Below are 18,047 nucleotides of genomic sequence, written 5' to 3' on the forward strand. Positions count from 1 at the left end.
ACTCTCGCGATGATTGCACACGCGCCTGCCATTGGCTGGTGGGCGCTCGCGGCGGTTTTGCGGAGCGCGGGCTCGGGCGCTGCCCCGTCCCTCAGGCCGGCGGGAGCCGCGGCCGCGCCGCCGCCACCGCCCGCTCGCCCCGGTGAGTTGGAGCTCTCGGCCCCTCCGAGGGGGGCCTGTCCTCATTCGGATCTTCCTCCTCCCCCCCGCTTCTGCTTCCCTTCCTCACCCCTTTCACCTCCTCTGCGGAAAGCTGGCGCTTTACTTGGGTTAATTAGGCGGTATCTTCCGATCTTTTGGCGAGAGAGCTGGAGGCAGGGTTTTCTTTTGTTCACTCTAAAGACCATAATGCCAAGAATACCGCAGTAAAAACAGCAGAACCCACACCTGGTGTTTCTTAAATATTCTTAGTGTAGGTTTTGTTTTCGTTGTGTTCTGTAGAGAGATTGAGCTATTCGGTCTCCCTTTCCAAGTGATTGAACATGATCCAGGCACCGTTAGGAACCTGGTATCTTTTCAATGTTTGTAGTGGCGACAGGGATGCAGGAGTTGACTGCACCATTAGCAGGTGTGCTGCTAACTTTCTCGATGGAGAAGAGCCTTGCAGAGGGGTCTGAAATAGACTGGAGCACTGGGTAATTATCAGTGGCATGAAATTAAACAAGAACAAATCCAGATTCTGCCCCTGAGATGCAGTAAAGCTGGGCACAAGTAAAAGCTGGGAGAGGAGTGTGTGTAAGGCAGCCCTGCAAAAGGGATCAGGGGATGCTGGTCAGAGCAGCTCAGGGTGAGCCAGCAGTGTGTGCCCGGGCAGCCAGGAGGGCAAACCCATCCCGGGGTGCATCAGCCACAGCATCACCAGCTGTGATTGGGATCATCCTGCTGCATTCAGCCCTGCTGCGGCCTCACCCTGGGTCTGTGTGCAGCGCTGGGCCCCACACTCTGAGAAGGGTGGGCAGGTCCTGGAATGGTGCAGAGGAGGACAGCAGAGCTGGTGGAAGGGCTGGAAGGCACATCCTGTGAGGAGCGGCTGAGGGCTCTGGGTTTGTCTGGTTTGGAGAGAAGGAGGCTCAGGGGTGACCTCACTGCTCTGTACAGCTCCCTGGGGAGCAGACCTGGAGGAGTGCTGGTGTGTTCCTGGCATCCAACAACAGGAGGTATGAGAATGGTTCAAAGCTGTATTTGGGAAGGTTCAGTGTTGACAATAGGAATAATTTCTTTACCAAGGACAATAAAGCTGGTGAAAGGCCTAGAGAGTAAGTGGTGTTAGGAGTCATTGAGGGACCAGGAGTGGAGAAAAGGAGGCTCAGGGGAGATGTTATTGCTCTCCACACCTACTTGAAAGGAAATTGTTGTAAGGTGGTGGTCAGTCTCTGAAACAGATCTCAAGGTGTACTAAGGGAAGTTCAGGTTGGACATCCGGAATTTTTCACAGAAAGGGTTTTTAAGCAATGAACAGGCTGCCCAGGGAGACAATGGAGTCACCATGCCTGAAATTGTTTAAGTGATTGAACATGGCACTTGCTGCTGTGATCTAGTTGGAATGGTGGTGGTGGTGGTGTTCAGTCAGAGGTTGAACTTAATGATCTTGAAAGTCTTTTTCAATCTGATTCTAGTTCTAAGAGCATGATCAAACACTGAAACAGGCTTCCTGTAGAGGTGGCTGAGGCCCTAAACCTGTTAGTTTTTAAGATGCATCTGGATGATATCCTTAGTAACATGCTTTTTCTTTAGGTCAGCCCTGAATTTTTCAGGTGATTGGACTAAATGATCATTGAGAGTCCCTTCCAACTGAAATACTCCATTTGTGCAGAACTACTTCCTAAACTACCAGGAAGTTAATTAGCTAGTGATGTCCTTGAAATGATAGCTGCCAAGACTTGGTACTGTTGCAGCCAAGTCCTGCTCAGGGTCTCTAGATGACAATGTTTCAAAGCTTGCTTTCTGCTGTCGGGTACAAAGCTTTCAGTCACCGACTGAAAGTTACTCCTCTGGTACAGATGTTGATAGACCTCAGCTTGGGTCTGTAGATCTTCTGTTCATAACAGTGCTGATGAAGTGGGAGGGTAAACATCTCAGGTCAATTTCTAAAGTAAACTGTGTTAACAGAGGGAAAACCATGAAAAAAGATGAAACATATTTTAAAACCTTCTGCTCTTATGGTCTGGGTGGTTTTGTCCATTCACTTTCAATCTATAAGAAAAGGGTTTCAATTATATGTTTCTAATTTAATCAACAGAAAAGAAGTGTGGTTGCTTGTATAAATCTCCATACTTTTCTTATATTTTGTACATAACTTCTATGCTGATAAACCTTTTATGCTGATTGAAATGTTAAATGTTGGAAATGCCTGTGAATTTCATTGTCTGTAGAAGTGCTTTTAATTTAAATTTTTTATACAATATAAGCATGAAACTTGAAATAATTTCAGTTTTTGTCAGAAGATTAAATATGTCTTTTTGAATTCCATTTTAGGAAATTCAGTCTCTTACCATAAAAGAAAATGTCTACATCTAGCATTGTAGCAAGAGTGGAAACATGGCTTTCATCCACATGGCATGTTAAAGTTCCTTTAACATGGCTGGAAGCATGTATTAATTGGATCCAGGAAGAAAATAGTGGTAGTAATTTAAGTCAAGCTCAGATTAACAAGCAGGTATTTGAGCAATGGCTTCTTACCGATCTGAGAGACTTGGAATATCCCATTTTGCCTAACTGCATCTTAGATACTCCCAAGGGAGAGTTATCAGGCTGCTTCTCCATTCAGATTGATTCACTGGTGGATGTTAGCCAGCCAGCATATTCTCAGTTGCAGAAGCTAAGAGGGAAAAGCACCGTAAATGAAGAAGTGACAGCCAGTACTCAGACATTTCAGAAGCCCTGGGAAGCAAAGCCTACTCGAATGCTGATGCTACAGTTAACAGATGGCATACATCAAATTCAGGGCATGGAGTATCAACCAGTGCCTGTTCTCAGCAGTAATCTTCCTCCTGGAACAAAAATCACTGTACAGGGCAATATTGCATATCGTCTTGGAGTTCTTCTGCTGAAACCAGAAAATGTGAAATTGTTGGGGGGTGAAGTTGATGCTCTTCTTGAGGATTATTGTCAGGAAAGAGTCCTTTCTAGGTTAATTGGAGAAGCTGAAAACCCTAATTCTGTTGGACAAGCTGGACAAGGACAGATTTTTTCAAGGCCTGTGGATGAGTTAGAACAAACTCTTGGCCCTTCAGATGAAGAGCTTTTAGCCAGCCTCGATGAAAATAATGAATTTACTTTGAATAACAGAACATCCTTAGAAAGTGGATACTGTAGTAGAAGCAACAATTTTAACACAGGTTCACTGACTGCACACAGTGGAAATGTTTTGCTACAAAAGTCTGGAAGTCCTTTGCCTCACTCAGATGAACAAGTTTCACCTCCCATAGAATACACTGATGGCTTTTTAAATGACTTTCCTTTAGAAGATGACTTGCTTCTGGAAGAAGAGATGCAAAGAGAGATGGAAGAAGTGCCACCAGTGGAGATGAACAGAAACATAGATTTATTTACTGGCAGACTTCCACATATATCTAGAAGCTCCTGCAATTCATCTTTAAATGTCACTGGTGAAGAAGACAATGTGAATGAAAGAGATAAGCCCGGGGAAGCTATCAGCAAGGAAAAGAGCATGAGAAGAACAATATTTGATGAAGATCGAAATAGCATTAGTAACTTCTCGTCGCACAAGAGCTTACATCAGACCTGCAGTTCATCAGCTTTCTCTTTGGAAACTCCTTCTGAAGAGGGGCAGAATTATACAGACCTAAATGAGAGCAGATGTAAACATCAAGACAGTTCTGACTGCAGGGTATTAAATGATGATCCTGTATTTTCCTTAAAAGTGGATCCAGAAGGAGATCAGCAAAGACGTGATTCACAGATCTTTCCTTGCAAGGCAGTAGAGGCACATTTAGATTTAGATTCTCCACCTTTCACATATATTTCCCTTCTCCTTGCAAAAAAACCAGAAACTGTTACAGTTCTGAAAGTTAAATGTTTTATTGTCACTCTCACTGGAAACTTGACAAAAAGCAGTGGATCCTGGGGTATAAAGGCTAAAATTTCTGATGGCTCTGCTTATCTTGAAGTAGATTTTGCTGATGATATTCTAACAAGTTTCATTGGCTTTTCAGTGCCTGAAATTAATAAGCTGAAAAAGGATCCTGCTTTACGTCTAAAACTTAAGGATGGTTTAGACAAATGTCAAAAACAGCTGATAGATCTTTGTTGTTTGATGACTATTGAGTTTAATCCATTTCAGTCTAAAGCTACTGTATTAATTCTCCAGGATGCTGATGCTAGGCATCTAGAACAATTGAAGAAACGTTTGAATAAATAATACGTGCAAACTTGCAGACTAGAGATTAGGAAACGTTTAAGTCAGATTTCCCTTGAAGAGCTCCTGAAAGTTAAACTTCAAGTTAAGTGACGTGTCTTTTATCGGGAATTATAATGTAAAATTGAGACAAGGAGATGACTCGTTGGAGCAAAACTGGGCAGATTGTTTCTTACGGTGACAGTATTGGAATAAGATTTCAAATATTTGTGTCTTGACTTTTTCATTCTGGAAAATCCTTCATGTTCTAAACTGGTAATCCTCAGTAACAGAATTTGTCAGGAAATGTACAACAATGAACAAACCATTTTGTTATTTTACTTTTTCAGGTACTTACTCGATCTTTAAAAGAAAGGTGCAGGAGACCCTCAGTTTTTTCTTGCAGAAAATCAGTTGAATAAATTTAAATCAAATACAGTCCCTTCTGTCTATGCCAATCTGAAGACTCAAATCTATATTCACTGTGCAAGAACGTAAAGTATAGAGAAATGAAAGATTGTGTTCTAAATATTCAGGTGTGAGGAAAAAAAATCCAATCTTATACAAAAAGGAGATTTAAAAACCCTCTATATTTTTTACAAATAGCTTAAAAGAAAGCCAAGTGTTTTAAAGTGTTTATTAGCATAAAATTATCATAATGTATGGGTATTCTATTTTTTTTGTCATATTAGTGTTAATCATTGCTAGTAGTTTTGAACCCAGAGGCAACTCATTCATTAATTCTTATGGTTACTTGACTAACTATTTCATAGAGTAGTCAAATATTTTTACTGCACAATGTTGTATAGTGTACTTACTCCTGGTCTTAATTTTGATTGATTTTTTTAAAATTTCTACTTCTAAAATAATAAATTAAAGTTTTCATTTAAATTCTGGTGGATGCTGCTTAGTCACTTTGAAAGAAAAATAAATATTTTGTTGAGTGTATGGAATATAAAAAATTATTTGATTAAGTTTTTTGTTCTTTTTGCTTCTTCCCATCCTTTCCCCTTCCTTGTTTTTTGGTTTGTTTGTTTTGGGTTTTTTGTTTGTTTTTTCCTTTGGTTGATTGGTTTGAGTTGGGTTGTTTGCCTGTAGATTCTGAAGAATTAATATTATGGCAGGAATAGGAGAACCAGTGACAGGAGAAGTCTGCCCAGTGTTGGTAGTGTTTGCAAAGAATGTAAAATTGGTGGCTGGGAGAGGGCTTTTTTTTTTTTCAATTGACCTGTCATTACCTTTTTTCAAAGCCTTTTCTTTCTCTGAACAATGTCTGTTAGGCCATTGAGATTTGCTGTGACAGATTGTCTCAGTAAGTATAGCCAAACTGAGAACCATGCTTGAAGACTGCAAGGGAAACTAGAGGTAATTTGCAAGTAAGGTAAATATGGAGGAAGGTGGAGTGTGGGACATCTTGGGGGTTTTTATGCTTGAGGTGTAAGGGGGTTTAGGCTTTATTTTTATAATACAAAAATCCCTGTGTCCCTTTCTTTCCTTGTCCCTCCCCCTCTGAAGAGAACCTAAGGAAATTATAACCTTGTGAGCCACCTCTGGGTTTATTTTCTAAGGATTTTGGGAGCAGTACATTGTTTAAAACTCTAAAAGCAAAAGGCTTTTGCCTGTCTGGAACTACATTACTGGATCTTGAGTTACAGTTCCAGAAAAAAAATTGCTTGTTAGTAGGAAACTGACCAAGTTTCATTTAATGTAAACCTTGTAGAAGTTAATAGAGCTGACTGTAACCCTTCAGTGCTGTTTTATGGAAATATTTCTCCTATAATGAGTTAGGAAGCTTCCTTTGAAGTTTTTGCTTTAGCATGTAAGAGGATAGGAGTCTTCAGACTTCAAATGGCACAAATAATCCACAGATTTTATTCTGCTTGTGCAAAGCAAGAGTCCTGTTATTCAAACTGCAAAATCAGATTAAGTGTTGTGTTTGGTTTAGATGATGAAGTCACACCTGTCCCTCTTTTCTTGCATTTGCATTAATATTTAGCCATCTCTGCTACAATAATTGCATGTACTTTCTGTTCTCCTCCTCCCTCCCCTACCTTCCCACCTGAAACGCAATGTAACTTATCTGACAGTTTCTTCTCCCCCTCCCCCATTGTCCTGTAGCAGCTGCTCTCACAAGTTACATGTAGCCTTCTGGCAGAAGGCAGCCTCTGCACTTTCTGTCATCTCTTGCCTACAGTATGTGACCAACTAACTTCTTATTCTTCTTATCTTTGTTTCAGGTGCTAAGCAGACTTCTGCACTTGCAGTGTATCTGACTGCAGTTTCAAGGTCCATATTCTTCAAGAAAGTTTTCCTTTTAATGGTGAAAATAAGCTCCTTTTTTAGTTAAAAAAAAAACCAAAACAGTCACAGGTCACAGTGAAAACTTCCAATTAATTCAGTGTCAATATATGAAACCTACAACATTCTCATGCAGGGACATGGATGTTACCCTGTTAACAATGAAGGTCAGTTCTTGCCTTACAGTTATTCAAGAAAATGAAACCAGTGAATGTTCTATGGCAGTACCAGGTACCTGCATGAGAATATCCTTTAAAAGCTCTGTCACTAAGTCAAGCTAGTAGAAAACAGAAGGCTCTCCGAAACTTTGCTGTGCCCTAGTTCTTTTCAAGGTATTCACTCCAACTGTAGAACAAGGCCATGGCTAGTCCAAGAAATATGGCAGGTTTTCAAATAGAGTAGGCTGGAAAAAGCAGCTTATAAACTAATCTAATCCTACTGCATATTAGTTTGGCCACAAATATGCATGTCATTATAACCCAGCAACCTCCTTGTTGTTGAATGCAGGCAGTGCTCTCAGGAAGCAATAGCTAGTTGAAATAATGTAATTTCAAAGTAAGAGTGAAGAATGTTAAGGGGTTTCCTAAAAGATGTTCTGGACTGATCAGTAATGCAAGTTCACAGTAGAAGAATTATGTATTTCAGGTCATATCAAAAGCAGAAATTTTCATGGTAATAGAACATGATTAGATAGAGCTGTAAACATGTTTGTTTCTAAATATAAAGACTTGTTCCTTAATGTTCGCTGTAATAATGTCAGACATTCCTGTTTTGAATAAAAAGGTAATAACTTTAATGCTATAGGGAGGAAAGATGTTTCTGAATTATCTGATGGCAAGGAAAATTAAATGTATTTATCTGAGAGGCAAAGGCAGAAAGGATGTTAAAATGTAAGTAGAACCTCTCATTTCAGATCCAGTTCTCTGGTGTTATGCTCCTAGAAGGAGCAGAATACCAATAGTAATAACAGCAAATGAGAAGATAAAGGTAAACTGACATTGCAACTGGTGAATTCCACAGAAGAGTTTGTAAGTTTCTTACAAATGTATATGTATGATAGACTTTTGTACAGTCTGTCACTTTTTTACTTAAGAACTTCTTTCTTTATTGTACTGTTTCTAGCAGGGTGAAATTGCAATGTGTGGCTGTTAGAATTTGTCCAGCTTCTGATTCTTTTCCTAAGGCTAAAAAACCTGTCTCTCTCATCCTTTCCAGGAAATGGCAAGTGTTCCATCTCCCTGACCACCTTGGCATTGTCTGCTGGTCACCTGCTTCACTGTCAGCAGTGTTCTTGTGCTGGGGAATGCTGAATAGGACACAACACTGCACATGCAGTCTCACAAGTGCTGACAGCAGAAGGCAGCTTGCTGTCTGGGGTCTGCTTGCTAGCTCTGATGGTCATTGCCACCACAAGGTGTAACTACATTTCTCTTCACAGAGAAAAGCAAGGCACGACTTCCCAAGAATATTTCTGAGATTCACATTCTCTGAACCTCAGAAAAAGGAAAAACAATTCTTATCACATTTGCTGCACCTGTGTTTGTGCCAAACACAGGTAGAATGCAATATGGAGATTATTTACCCAAAGTGATGGTGTTTTGTTTCCTTGGCCTATCAGGTCCAAGCATGTCTGTGTGTCAGGACTGTTGGCTGACAGTCACGAGATGTTGTGCAGTTGAGTGCTTGGCAGATTCAGTTTAGATGTAATGTAATATAGTGTAGAATAATATAGTATAATATAGTATAATAAAGTAATTAATTAGCCTTCTGATATCCATGGAGGGCCTCCTCATCATTCCTCCCAGACATTGGGCAAAAATATCACCAGGTCACACGGCTGAGTTCTGTTAAGCTGCACACAAGTGCACACGGCTCTTACTCTAAAGCTCCTTAACCAGCTGTTTCCCAAACCATAATGTTGCATGGAGTTATTTCTGCAAGGATGAAGTAATTTGAATTTGTCTTTGTTGAACTTATATTTCCACATGTCCAACCTGTGCCATACTGGTTCTCTATCTCTCATTGCTTTCTTTTCTTTTTTTGCCCCTCCCTTCCGTATGTGGAAGCTTCTCTAGCACTTTCCCCTTATCTACACAATCAGACACCTCTTTCTAGAGGGAATTAGGTTCGGCAGACATGACTTGACATTGCAGGCTTGACATTGTGCTGGCTGTTTCAAACTACCATCACCTTCATGTGCCTTGGTATGGATTCGGAGAGGATTTGCTCTAACTGCTGAGACTGAGGTCAGACTGTCAAGTTGGTAATTCCCTCCTGGAATCAAGATGGATCCTCCTCCTGGAACATGGGTGTGGAACTTGCCTTTTACCACTCATCAGGTACTGCTGTAACCTTTCCAGTGTCATCATGTATGTTCTTATGGCACACAGCCAGTGCTCTCTCTGGTCTCATGGGGAGTTGAATGTGTTTGCAGGGTAAAGTAGTCTGTTGCTACAAGGAGGTGCTGATACATATGATTTCAATAAGAAAGACACTCTGACTCTAAAATACCATTTAAAACACTAGTTATTGGTGATGAGGACAGACAGGGAAGACTGAGGTGGTCAAAGAATCTGAATTTATATTATTTATATCTGCTTATATAGTATTTTAGGAAGACTAGTAATGTTTTATTACAATGATTGGGATAAAAATCACATAAACAAACATGCATTTTAAACATCTCTTGCTTGCAGAAGTCTGATGTAATTACTTTTTTTTGGTAAATCTATCTGATTTGATCTTGCAATCTTGATTTAATTCTCAAAATTCTGTTTGCTCTTGCCAAGGCATCCTGTTATCAAATCTCTTATGTTAACCAGGTCCAAAGTCCATCATCTGTCTTGTGTCCCAATATCCCAAAAACTAGTTATTAGAACTAACACTTTCAGATAAAGGCGAGGCCATGCAGGTGGCATAAGCTCTGGTACAAGAGTTTTGCCAAGACAAACAGCTGCCTGCTGGCTCCTTCAATGCTGTGCTGCCTGAGCTTATCCCACCACCAAGAGATTTGTACAGCCCAATACAGCCTGACGGCCACACTGGCTGTGCAGAGAACAGACCTTGCCTGCTCAGGTTAGCCATGACATGATGTGGGTCACTCAGCCCTCAACATCTTCTGGTTAGCATCACCACATTCCCTGTCCCATTACTTGCAGTAAATTGTAATACCTTTCTACAGATATTGTTAGTAGGCTTGGTAAGGCTAGTAGGCTTCTTGTCATCTGCTCATGGATCACCTGCATCTTCCAGTATCTGTGTTACTCTGTAAGCTATAAGTTATTTAGGCTTTATCACAGGTTTCATACTGTAATACAAGTCACAATTAATGCGAGCTTTAAAATAGTCTTAGTGTAGTGGCACTGCAGATCCTGGAAGAATATTTTTGGCTAGATGATACTACTTAAAAAGCCATGGTAATATATAGCTTACTGCTTTGTGGCAAATGAATATCAAAACACCTTTTACATTCTTTTCATGGACAAAACTAAAATTCATTTCGGCAAAGTTCAGTTAATATAAAAAAGGGCAAAATGCAGGCTTCACAAATGCCATCTGAATTGATAATCCAGAAAGATAGCTGAGTTGGGTGAACTGAGATATTCATAGAAGGAGTAACAGATTAGAGGCCTTTCAGAATAAGGGTATTTCCCTATGTACCAGGGGAGCTGTCACAGAGTCATTGTGATAAAGAAAATTTGCCTCAATTCTGTGGGTATTCAAAAAGTAGTAGGGATTCCAATCCAATTGACTGAGAGAGAGTGACTAATCTTCAGCCCCGTTGAGCACCTTTGTGGTAGGTGGAGATTGGAGCTGGGAGACAATCCATACTTAAGGCTTCTTAGTAGCTAAATGAGCATCTCCCTGTGCACTGACTTAGATTTTTTAGTTAATTCCTTGTATAAACTTCAGAGATATCCAATAAAGTAAATTTAGCTGGTATGACCAGCTAAATTAACATGTTAAACAACTTTGGCAACATAATTTGACATGTTAAACAACTTTTTGTTTGCATACGTGGTAGGTTGGAATTTTCTTCTAGGATGAGAATAGTCTTTTCTTTAGGCGGAAAAAAAAAGCTCTACAGAGAGACTGGAGAGACTCAATCAATGGGCTAAGGACAGCTGCATGAGGCTTAATAAGGCAAAGTGCTGGGTTCTGCACTTGAGTCACAACAACTTCATGCAGTGCTCTAGGCTGGGGGAGGAGTGGCTGGAGAGCTGTTCAGCAGAAAGAGACTTGGGGGTGCTGGTTGAAGCCAGCTCAATATAAGCCAGCACATGTCCAGGTGGCCAAGAAGCTCTATGGCATCCTGGCCTGTATCCAGAATAGTGGAGCCTGCAGGGCCAGGGCAGTGATTGTCCCCTGGCACTTGGCACTGGTGAGGCCACACCTTGAATCCTGTGTTCAGTTCTGGGGCCCTCACTTAAAAAAGAACTTTGAGGTGGATCCTGGTTTGTTTAGTCTGGAGGAGAGGAGGCTCAGGGGGGACCTCATTGCTCTCCACAACTCCCTGAAAGGAGGGTGTAATGAGGCGGGGCCTGGTTTCCTCCTCTGTGCCAGCAGTGAGGGGACCAATAGAAGAATTTTTTTTTTCACTGTTAGGGTGGTCAGGAAATAGGTTTTGAGAGGTGCTGGAGGTGCTCAAGAGGAGTCTGGATCTGTTGCTGGGTGGTGATGTTTAGTGATTTAGGGGTTACGGGTTATACTGGCCCGTGGGACTGGATGATCTTAAAGGTTTCTTGCAACCTTGGCAATTCTATGATTATTCTATGAAAAGCAGATTATTATTTCCACTTAAAGGGTCAAGGCTTTATTTTACTGATGTTGATAATCACAGTCTGAAAATGAGGCAATGGTAGTATTAACTGCAGAACATGACAGTCTTTTCTCACTTTTAAAGTATTGACAGAATAACAACCTTCACAAAGCATTTTTTCAAGTTAAAATAAACATAAAAATGCTAAGGTGAAAATATACCTATGTTGAAAGAATCTGTGATGGAAAAAATTGTGATTTGTGATAATTAAGAGGAAATGTTGTACTCCACTAACAGGATTTAGGAAATAAATGTAATTTCAATCTAAATATTCACAGCTGACTTTCCTGCTCCTAGGACAATCTCTTGCTGTATTTATAATTACAGCACAATCATAATTTAACAGATGTGTACTATATATAAAATCTGGGGAAGTATTGCTATTAAACAACAAATCTGTCATTTATTGTAAAGAAATACACAAGCCCCTATTGCTGCTGACTGCCAAAGCATATGCTTAGGTAATTTACTCCCTTGTATCAACTGTTAGTGTTAATTCCCTCATACAGTTTCTCCAAACTAGAGAGTGCCATTAGGTAGAAAGTGTAAATAAGGATCTACTTGTAACTTAAAACATTCAAATTATCTTTCATTAGATACCTTTTTATGAAAACATGTCTTTTCTCTTAAACCTTTTATTTACAAATGCGTAACAAATGCAAACACTGAAAAATTTGTCTGACCTGCAAAGAATATTCTGCCAAGCATATGTGCAGTAAGGGCCTGTATAAATAATATATTACTTTAAAATAAATGTTAGTGTATGGAAGAGCACTTCCATATAGATTTTACTTTTTGTTTTAGAGGTAGTCAGATACAAAGGCAAGCATCAGCTGTTGACTGTTATGCGATCACATTGGATAGTGTAGGCAAAGACAAAATAGGAGAAAAGTCGGTGTCTTATGGGGCCTGTGGCTATTCGTGAAAGAACATGAGGCTAATGCTCATAATATTTTTAAAATCAACATTATGTTTTATCTGTGACCTTATTTTCTAATACCTGTGTTGTAAAATATTAATTATAATCTTTTAATGTAAAATAAGAAAGCACAGTGTGAAATAATCCTCAATCTCTAGCCAAGTACTTTGTCTACTGTCTAATATTTGTGATAGTTGATGACTAATCAAGAGACCAAAAAGCTCTAAAAGTCTGGTTTTCTTCTATCAAGTGACACTGGTTAGGTGACTTGTTTTCCCAAATGCATTTAAAACTCCTCATTCAGTGACCATTCTTCCTCTTTTATTATTTGAAAAATAGAATTGGGAGTTAGTTTGAGCTAATGATATCTTCATAATGGCTTTTATAATAATCAGTAAATGAGGCCCTGGGTATGTGTACAAAAATAAAGAGGTAGCATAATTGTGAATATTGACAGCTCAGTACTATTTCTCCATACATGAGTAGTGATTGTTAATCACTCTGCAAAGACAGAAACAATTATACAAAACACAGCATGTGTTTTATATGTTTTCAGCATATTTATATGTTTTCCATATTTTTTAGTAGTAATTTATCCATGTGACACAGAATCTGACATGTTTCAACCATATGTTATGTATTGATGGAAGTTTGACAAAACCATTAGCTTGTAAAGAGAAATAAAATATTAAGGCCTCTGTTGTTGCTTCTTTGTAGTGGGAAGATTTCTTTACAGAAATTTTTTTCTCATCTCAAGATACATGAAAATATGTGCTAAGAAAAAATATTAATCTTCTGATAATCTTAACAAACTGATTTAAATCCATAGTTTATGTTATTTATGAAGACTCATTATTTCGTGAATAGTTTTGAATCTAAGAATCCAGTAGTATGTCTTCAGTGTGATTTACAACTTTACATCTTCCTAAGAAATACTTTCATATTGTATTATATACCAAGCATTTAAATGTTTAAGAAAGATGTTTTGTGATGGAAGTAAGCAAAACAAATTTTTATCGTGACAGAAGTATATTCTGACATTGGTGAATGGTGTGTCTGTTTCTGACTTCATTTTGGGAGTATAATGGATTGTTAGAGGGGGAGAATTTTTTAGTGGAAAAGGAAAGGGTGTTTGGAAAGAAAGTCGGGTATCTTTAAGGAAGTGTATTTTAGCAAGATGTTTCCGTACTTGATTGGAGAGGGGAAAAACACAAGCTTAAATAAAACAACATTTTAAAAGCCCAAGCATTATATACTGGTTTTAATTTTAATTGGTTTCTGTAGAAAAGTCTATTTAAATAAACTAAGGTTGTGGTCCTAAGCAAGGAAACAATGTGCTTTACACATATGGTGTGCTTTATGTTGCTCTAGTGGTATGTACAGACCATTCAGAAGCAAAACTTTTATTGGACACTCTCATAGCAGAACTTATCTGCCAAAAGCTTCACGTTGCTCTATGGGTTTTTTGAATGTTGTTAAAATCAAAAACTTGTATGTCAAAAACTTGTATATTCTACAGAAGAAGCCTGTGAACCTCTCAGATGCTTTGGGTAACCTCATGCTTTTCAGCACAGGAAGTGAATTTCTTTGGGTTTTATGGGAACAAGTTTAGTGCAATTAATTATTTGTGGTACAACTGACACAGACTGACAATTGTTGGACATTGTGGTATTGGTATAAAGATGTGTAAGCTGATATAATTTGTGTCAGTTTTGCAGAAAGTTGTGTAATAACTCTAGTTAATAAAATAACACCTGTGTTGCACCTAAAATTTTAGGTAGAATTTGGCTGATTGAAAAAAAATTAAGGACTTGATCACTTCATAGCTTAGTTCTGCATTTGCTTTAGATCTATATAAACCATACTGGTCACTAAAAGAAGGTATTCAACCCTTTCTGGCCCTGTTTCCAATCTTGCATGCCATCTTCTATGTCTGCGTTAAAAACAATCAAAACCATCACCATTAGCTGCCGGATTAAAAATTCTCTGTAGTTGGGCTGGATTTTAGCTTGAATTAGTTGCCTGAGGTAAAAAGGAGGAAATGCTGCAGAGGTGGAAAGAAGCAGGGGGAGGGACATGGAGAATGCATATGCCAGTGTTTTGTGTGTGGAGCCATAGCCACTGTTCTGCTGAAGAATAGCAGCAGGCATCCTTTGGAATCAGCAGGAGATAAATAGGATGAAAATATACAAAGAGGGAAGTCAAGAACTGAAGGGAAGGAAGCTAAGAGGTAGAGTTATGAATAACAAAATGAGAAAAAGCTTACTGTACCCTTTGTTTTCTTTCATGAACCAAATAATATCTTGATTAAGAGCAGAAAATAATAATAAAGAAGGATGGAAAAAGGGAAAATCAAAGCTTTTTGTTGAAAACTGTATGTGATTGTAGAAAGCCAAATTCAACTGTGAAGCAGCTAAGAATGAAAATCATACATATTAATACTGATTAAAGCTATCAGTGAAGGTATACAAAATAATTGGAAAGAATTGCTTAAACTGAGGGGGCTTAGTATCTACAGTGTATTTCTTGTTGAAATTTTCCTGTCTTAAGAGAAAGGAAGGCACAGTGAATCATTATTTTCTTATAAGTATTTCACTGAACTCTAATGTCTTAGAAGTGTTAAAGTATATACTGCAGTTTTGTGAATGAGTGCAAAAATAAGGTAACAGTAATAATGTTTGTCTTTTTGGAAGGTGGCAACACAAAATCTTTGAATTGTTTAGGTTGGAAAATATCTCTTAAGATCATCAGTCCAACTGTTAATGTAATAAAACATTACCTTTAATAAACCTTTGAACAGTCTTGAATCATGGTGCTAACTTCTTTTTTCCTGCCAGAATTCAGAGGGGCATGCAATACAGGTATCACACAAGCAAAGGGAATTGTATGTTTAGGACTTTACTCCCAAAAAAACCAAAATGTGGTGTGTCTTGGTATCTTTTGAACCCAGTTGTACACCATCCTGTTCACTCACTGGACTCAACTCAATGCAGTGAGTGCAGGGTCTGTTGCAGTACTTCACCCACCCTTCCATTGGTTAGGAGCATAGCTTTCCTCTAGGTACCAATATCCCAATTCCTCTAAGCTGCATAAGTAAATAATGGACTGGTTCTAATTAGAATATAGACAACCATGCTGAATTTCATAGCACTATTTGCAACAGTGAAGGGGAGCATGGGTGAAGGTTGAGGAAGGATTCTTGATGCTGACTTTTCCCCTGGTGTTTTGTAAATAATGCATTTATCTGTTCTTTGTTTATCTAAGTATCTTCTCCAGCTGTGCAGCTGTAATTCAGCAGTGCCATGTGTTGTCATTTCTGCATTAGTAAATAGGTAGGACCTATTTACTGAGTAATTACGAAATAACCTCATAATGAAATGCAGGAAAGGGTTCTAATTAAATTTTAAAGTTCCTAAACAACTATCGAACTTTAAATGAGAATTTTAAATCCATGTATCCTAATGAATTCTCAGAATACATTACTAAGTATATAAATTATGTGGTAACAAAAAATGTCATTTTCCACACTTCCGGTGTGTAGAAAACCATTTGAAAACAAAATATACTCACACACAGGAATTCAAATATTAACTTATGGTGGAATAGTAGGGCAACCACATGAAATTTTTAATACTCTTTTGTTGCAGTGTACTTTTTGTTTTATTAGTAGGTTTATTGAATGATTTGTAATTTGGTAGTTTTCTTTATGCTGTTTCTTTTTTGTTCCCACCTTTTCCCAAATTTTTCGTCAGTTAATTGCTAGTTTCTATTTCCCCAAACTTTATCAGTTTACTGAAACTGTTCTCCTCCCTTGGAATTTTTATTGGTTTATACCTTGTGGTTCCTGCCTGGTTTTTTACTCCCAATTCTCCTGATTTGTTAAAGATTGTACCCTCCCCTGAGACCTGCCCCCACATATAAGTTCTTGTCTGCCCCTTGTTCCTGGTCCCAGGATGAAGAAGAGGGGAGGTTTTACCATCAATTAAAGTTACCCTGGGACCCACGTGCTGCTCTGTGTTTTATAATGAGCTGACGCTGGCACCTGGGATTCAACACAGCTCGAGGTGGGAACTGCCACCCCCCTGCTCCCGTCATCAGCTAGCCGGGAGGAAGAGCAGCACTTTTTAAATCTGTAACCAACAATAAATAAAGCCTGTAAAGATTGATATCAATAACCCATGTAATCCAGTATTCTGTCTGAAAATGTCTAGTACTAGGTGTGGAGGGTAGTATGGCAAGGGGAAAGTGTTATCTCCTGGATTCTTTCAGCAATCTTAGGCTTGTGGGCTTCGTCAGCCAGAGGTTGTGTCTTTGTACTTAGTGGTTGGAAATCTAGAAAATGAGACAATCACACTAAGCCAGATAATCAGAGGTTTTAGTATATATACAATGTTGTTAAAATGTACTTCTTGTCTATCATCTCTGATTCAGGTACTGTAACACTTATGTGCAAAGAAAAACTATTTTTTGGATATAAGATCAATTCCTAGTTTTCTTAAATTCTTACATCTTTCTGTTACCACACAAACCTTAGTCAGGTTAATTTGTTTTTTAAAAATCTAGTATGTGCATAGTGTAACATAAGTACAGTTAATGCAATAATCCACATATCATTAGTATTATTTAAACTGTAACACCAAAAAATCTAGTAAACAAAAATCTCCACACAAGTTAATCAAAGTATGAAAACTGATTTTAAAGACTAATTGAACATTTATAAGTAACATTAATCATCACAATATTAATTAATAACCATTTGGAATTCGTAGCAAAGCTACATGAAATGGCTATTATAGAATTGTTTCAAATATCTTTTTGATAACTGATAAATTCAGTGAGGATAGATAGAGAAAATCATTAGGTTAGAGAAATAATACACAGAACTAGTTCTATTGCTAAGAACAAGTATTTTGATCACACAGAAGCCTTACTAATAATGTAATCCTATCTTTCAGTTTCTGACTTTACTCTTGTGTCTACTGCTCATACTACTTATTCTCATACTCTTTCCGGTTTTTTTCTTGAATTGTAAGTTCATTATCATTTGTATTATTTTTGTAATTGCGTTTTTTCAACTAAAGTGTCTTATACTGTTTCTCTACACTCACTTGGAACTTTTAAGTAGGTGATAGTAAAAGCATAAAACATAATACAAGGAAACATAAACCAAACCTAATAACCCCAAATACAAAACTGTAACACCCTAAACCAAACTCCATTATCCCTAACCCTTAATTCTAACCTTAAGATATGAAATAATGCTTTACTTAGAATAATAAACTCATTCTAGTTGGAAAAGATCCTTAAGATCATTGGGTCCAACCATTCATTCAGCATTGCCAAATCTACCACTAAACCATGTCCCTAAGTTCCACATCTACACATGTTTTAAGTGCATCCAAGGATGGTGACTCAAACACTTGTTTTGGTAACTTGTTACAATGCTTGACAACCTGTTCAGTGAGAGAATTTTTACTGACATTCAATCTAAACTTGTCCTGGATCAATTTGAGGCCATTACCCCTTGTCCTGTCACTGGTTGCCTGGGAGAAGAAGCTGACACCCACCTGGCTGCACCTTCCTGTCAGGGATCTGTAGAGAGTGATAAGGTCTCCCCCAAAACTCCTTTTCTCCAGGCTAAACACCCTCAGCTC

At 38.5% G+C, this 18,047-nt stretch overlaps 1 protein-coding gene across 2 annotated transcripts; it reads left to right on the plus strand.

The window, feature by feature from the left end:
• The first annotated feature begins 8 nt into the window (after positions 1–8).
• RMI1 (RecQ mediated genome instability 1) lies at positions 9–16,490 on the plus strand. 2 transcript variants are annotated; one of them, XR_010353921.1, is made up of 2 exons: positions 9–142; positions 6,595–16,490. XR_010353921.1 is itself a non-coding variant. In XM_064405048.1 (2 exons), the coding sequence occupies exon 2, from the start codon at positions 2,504–2,506 to the stop codon at positions 4,379–4,381; it is 1,878 nt and encodes a 625-aa protein (XP_064261118.1). In that variant the 5' UTR covers positions 19–142; positions 2,476–2,503; the 3' UTR covers positions 4,382–5,331. The 2 variants fall into 2 exon arrangements, 1 of the variants encoding a protein (XP_064261118.1); XM_064405048.1 differs by lacking the exon at positions 6,595–16,490 and adding an exon at positions 2,476–5,331 and having other exon boundaries at positions 19–142.
• The last annotated feature ends 1,557 nt before the right edge of the window (positions 16,491–18,047 follow it).

Source organism: Passer domesticus, chromosome Z, assembly GCF_036417665.1.
Source record: "Passer domesticus isolate bPasDom1 chromosome Z, bPasDom1.hap1, whole genome shotgun sequence".
Lineage (NCBI taxonomy): Eukaryota > Metazoa > Chordata > Aves > Passeriformes > Passeridae > Passer > Passer domesticus.

Bases quoted from the DNA above. Each gene is read 5' to 3' on its own strand.
- RMI1 (XM_064405048.1), top strand. From the start codon at position 2,504: ATGTCTACATCTAGCATTGTAGCAAGAGTGGAAACATGGCTTTCATCC.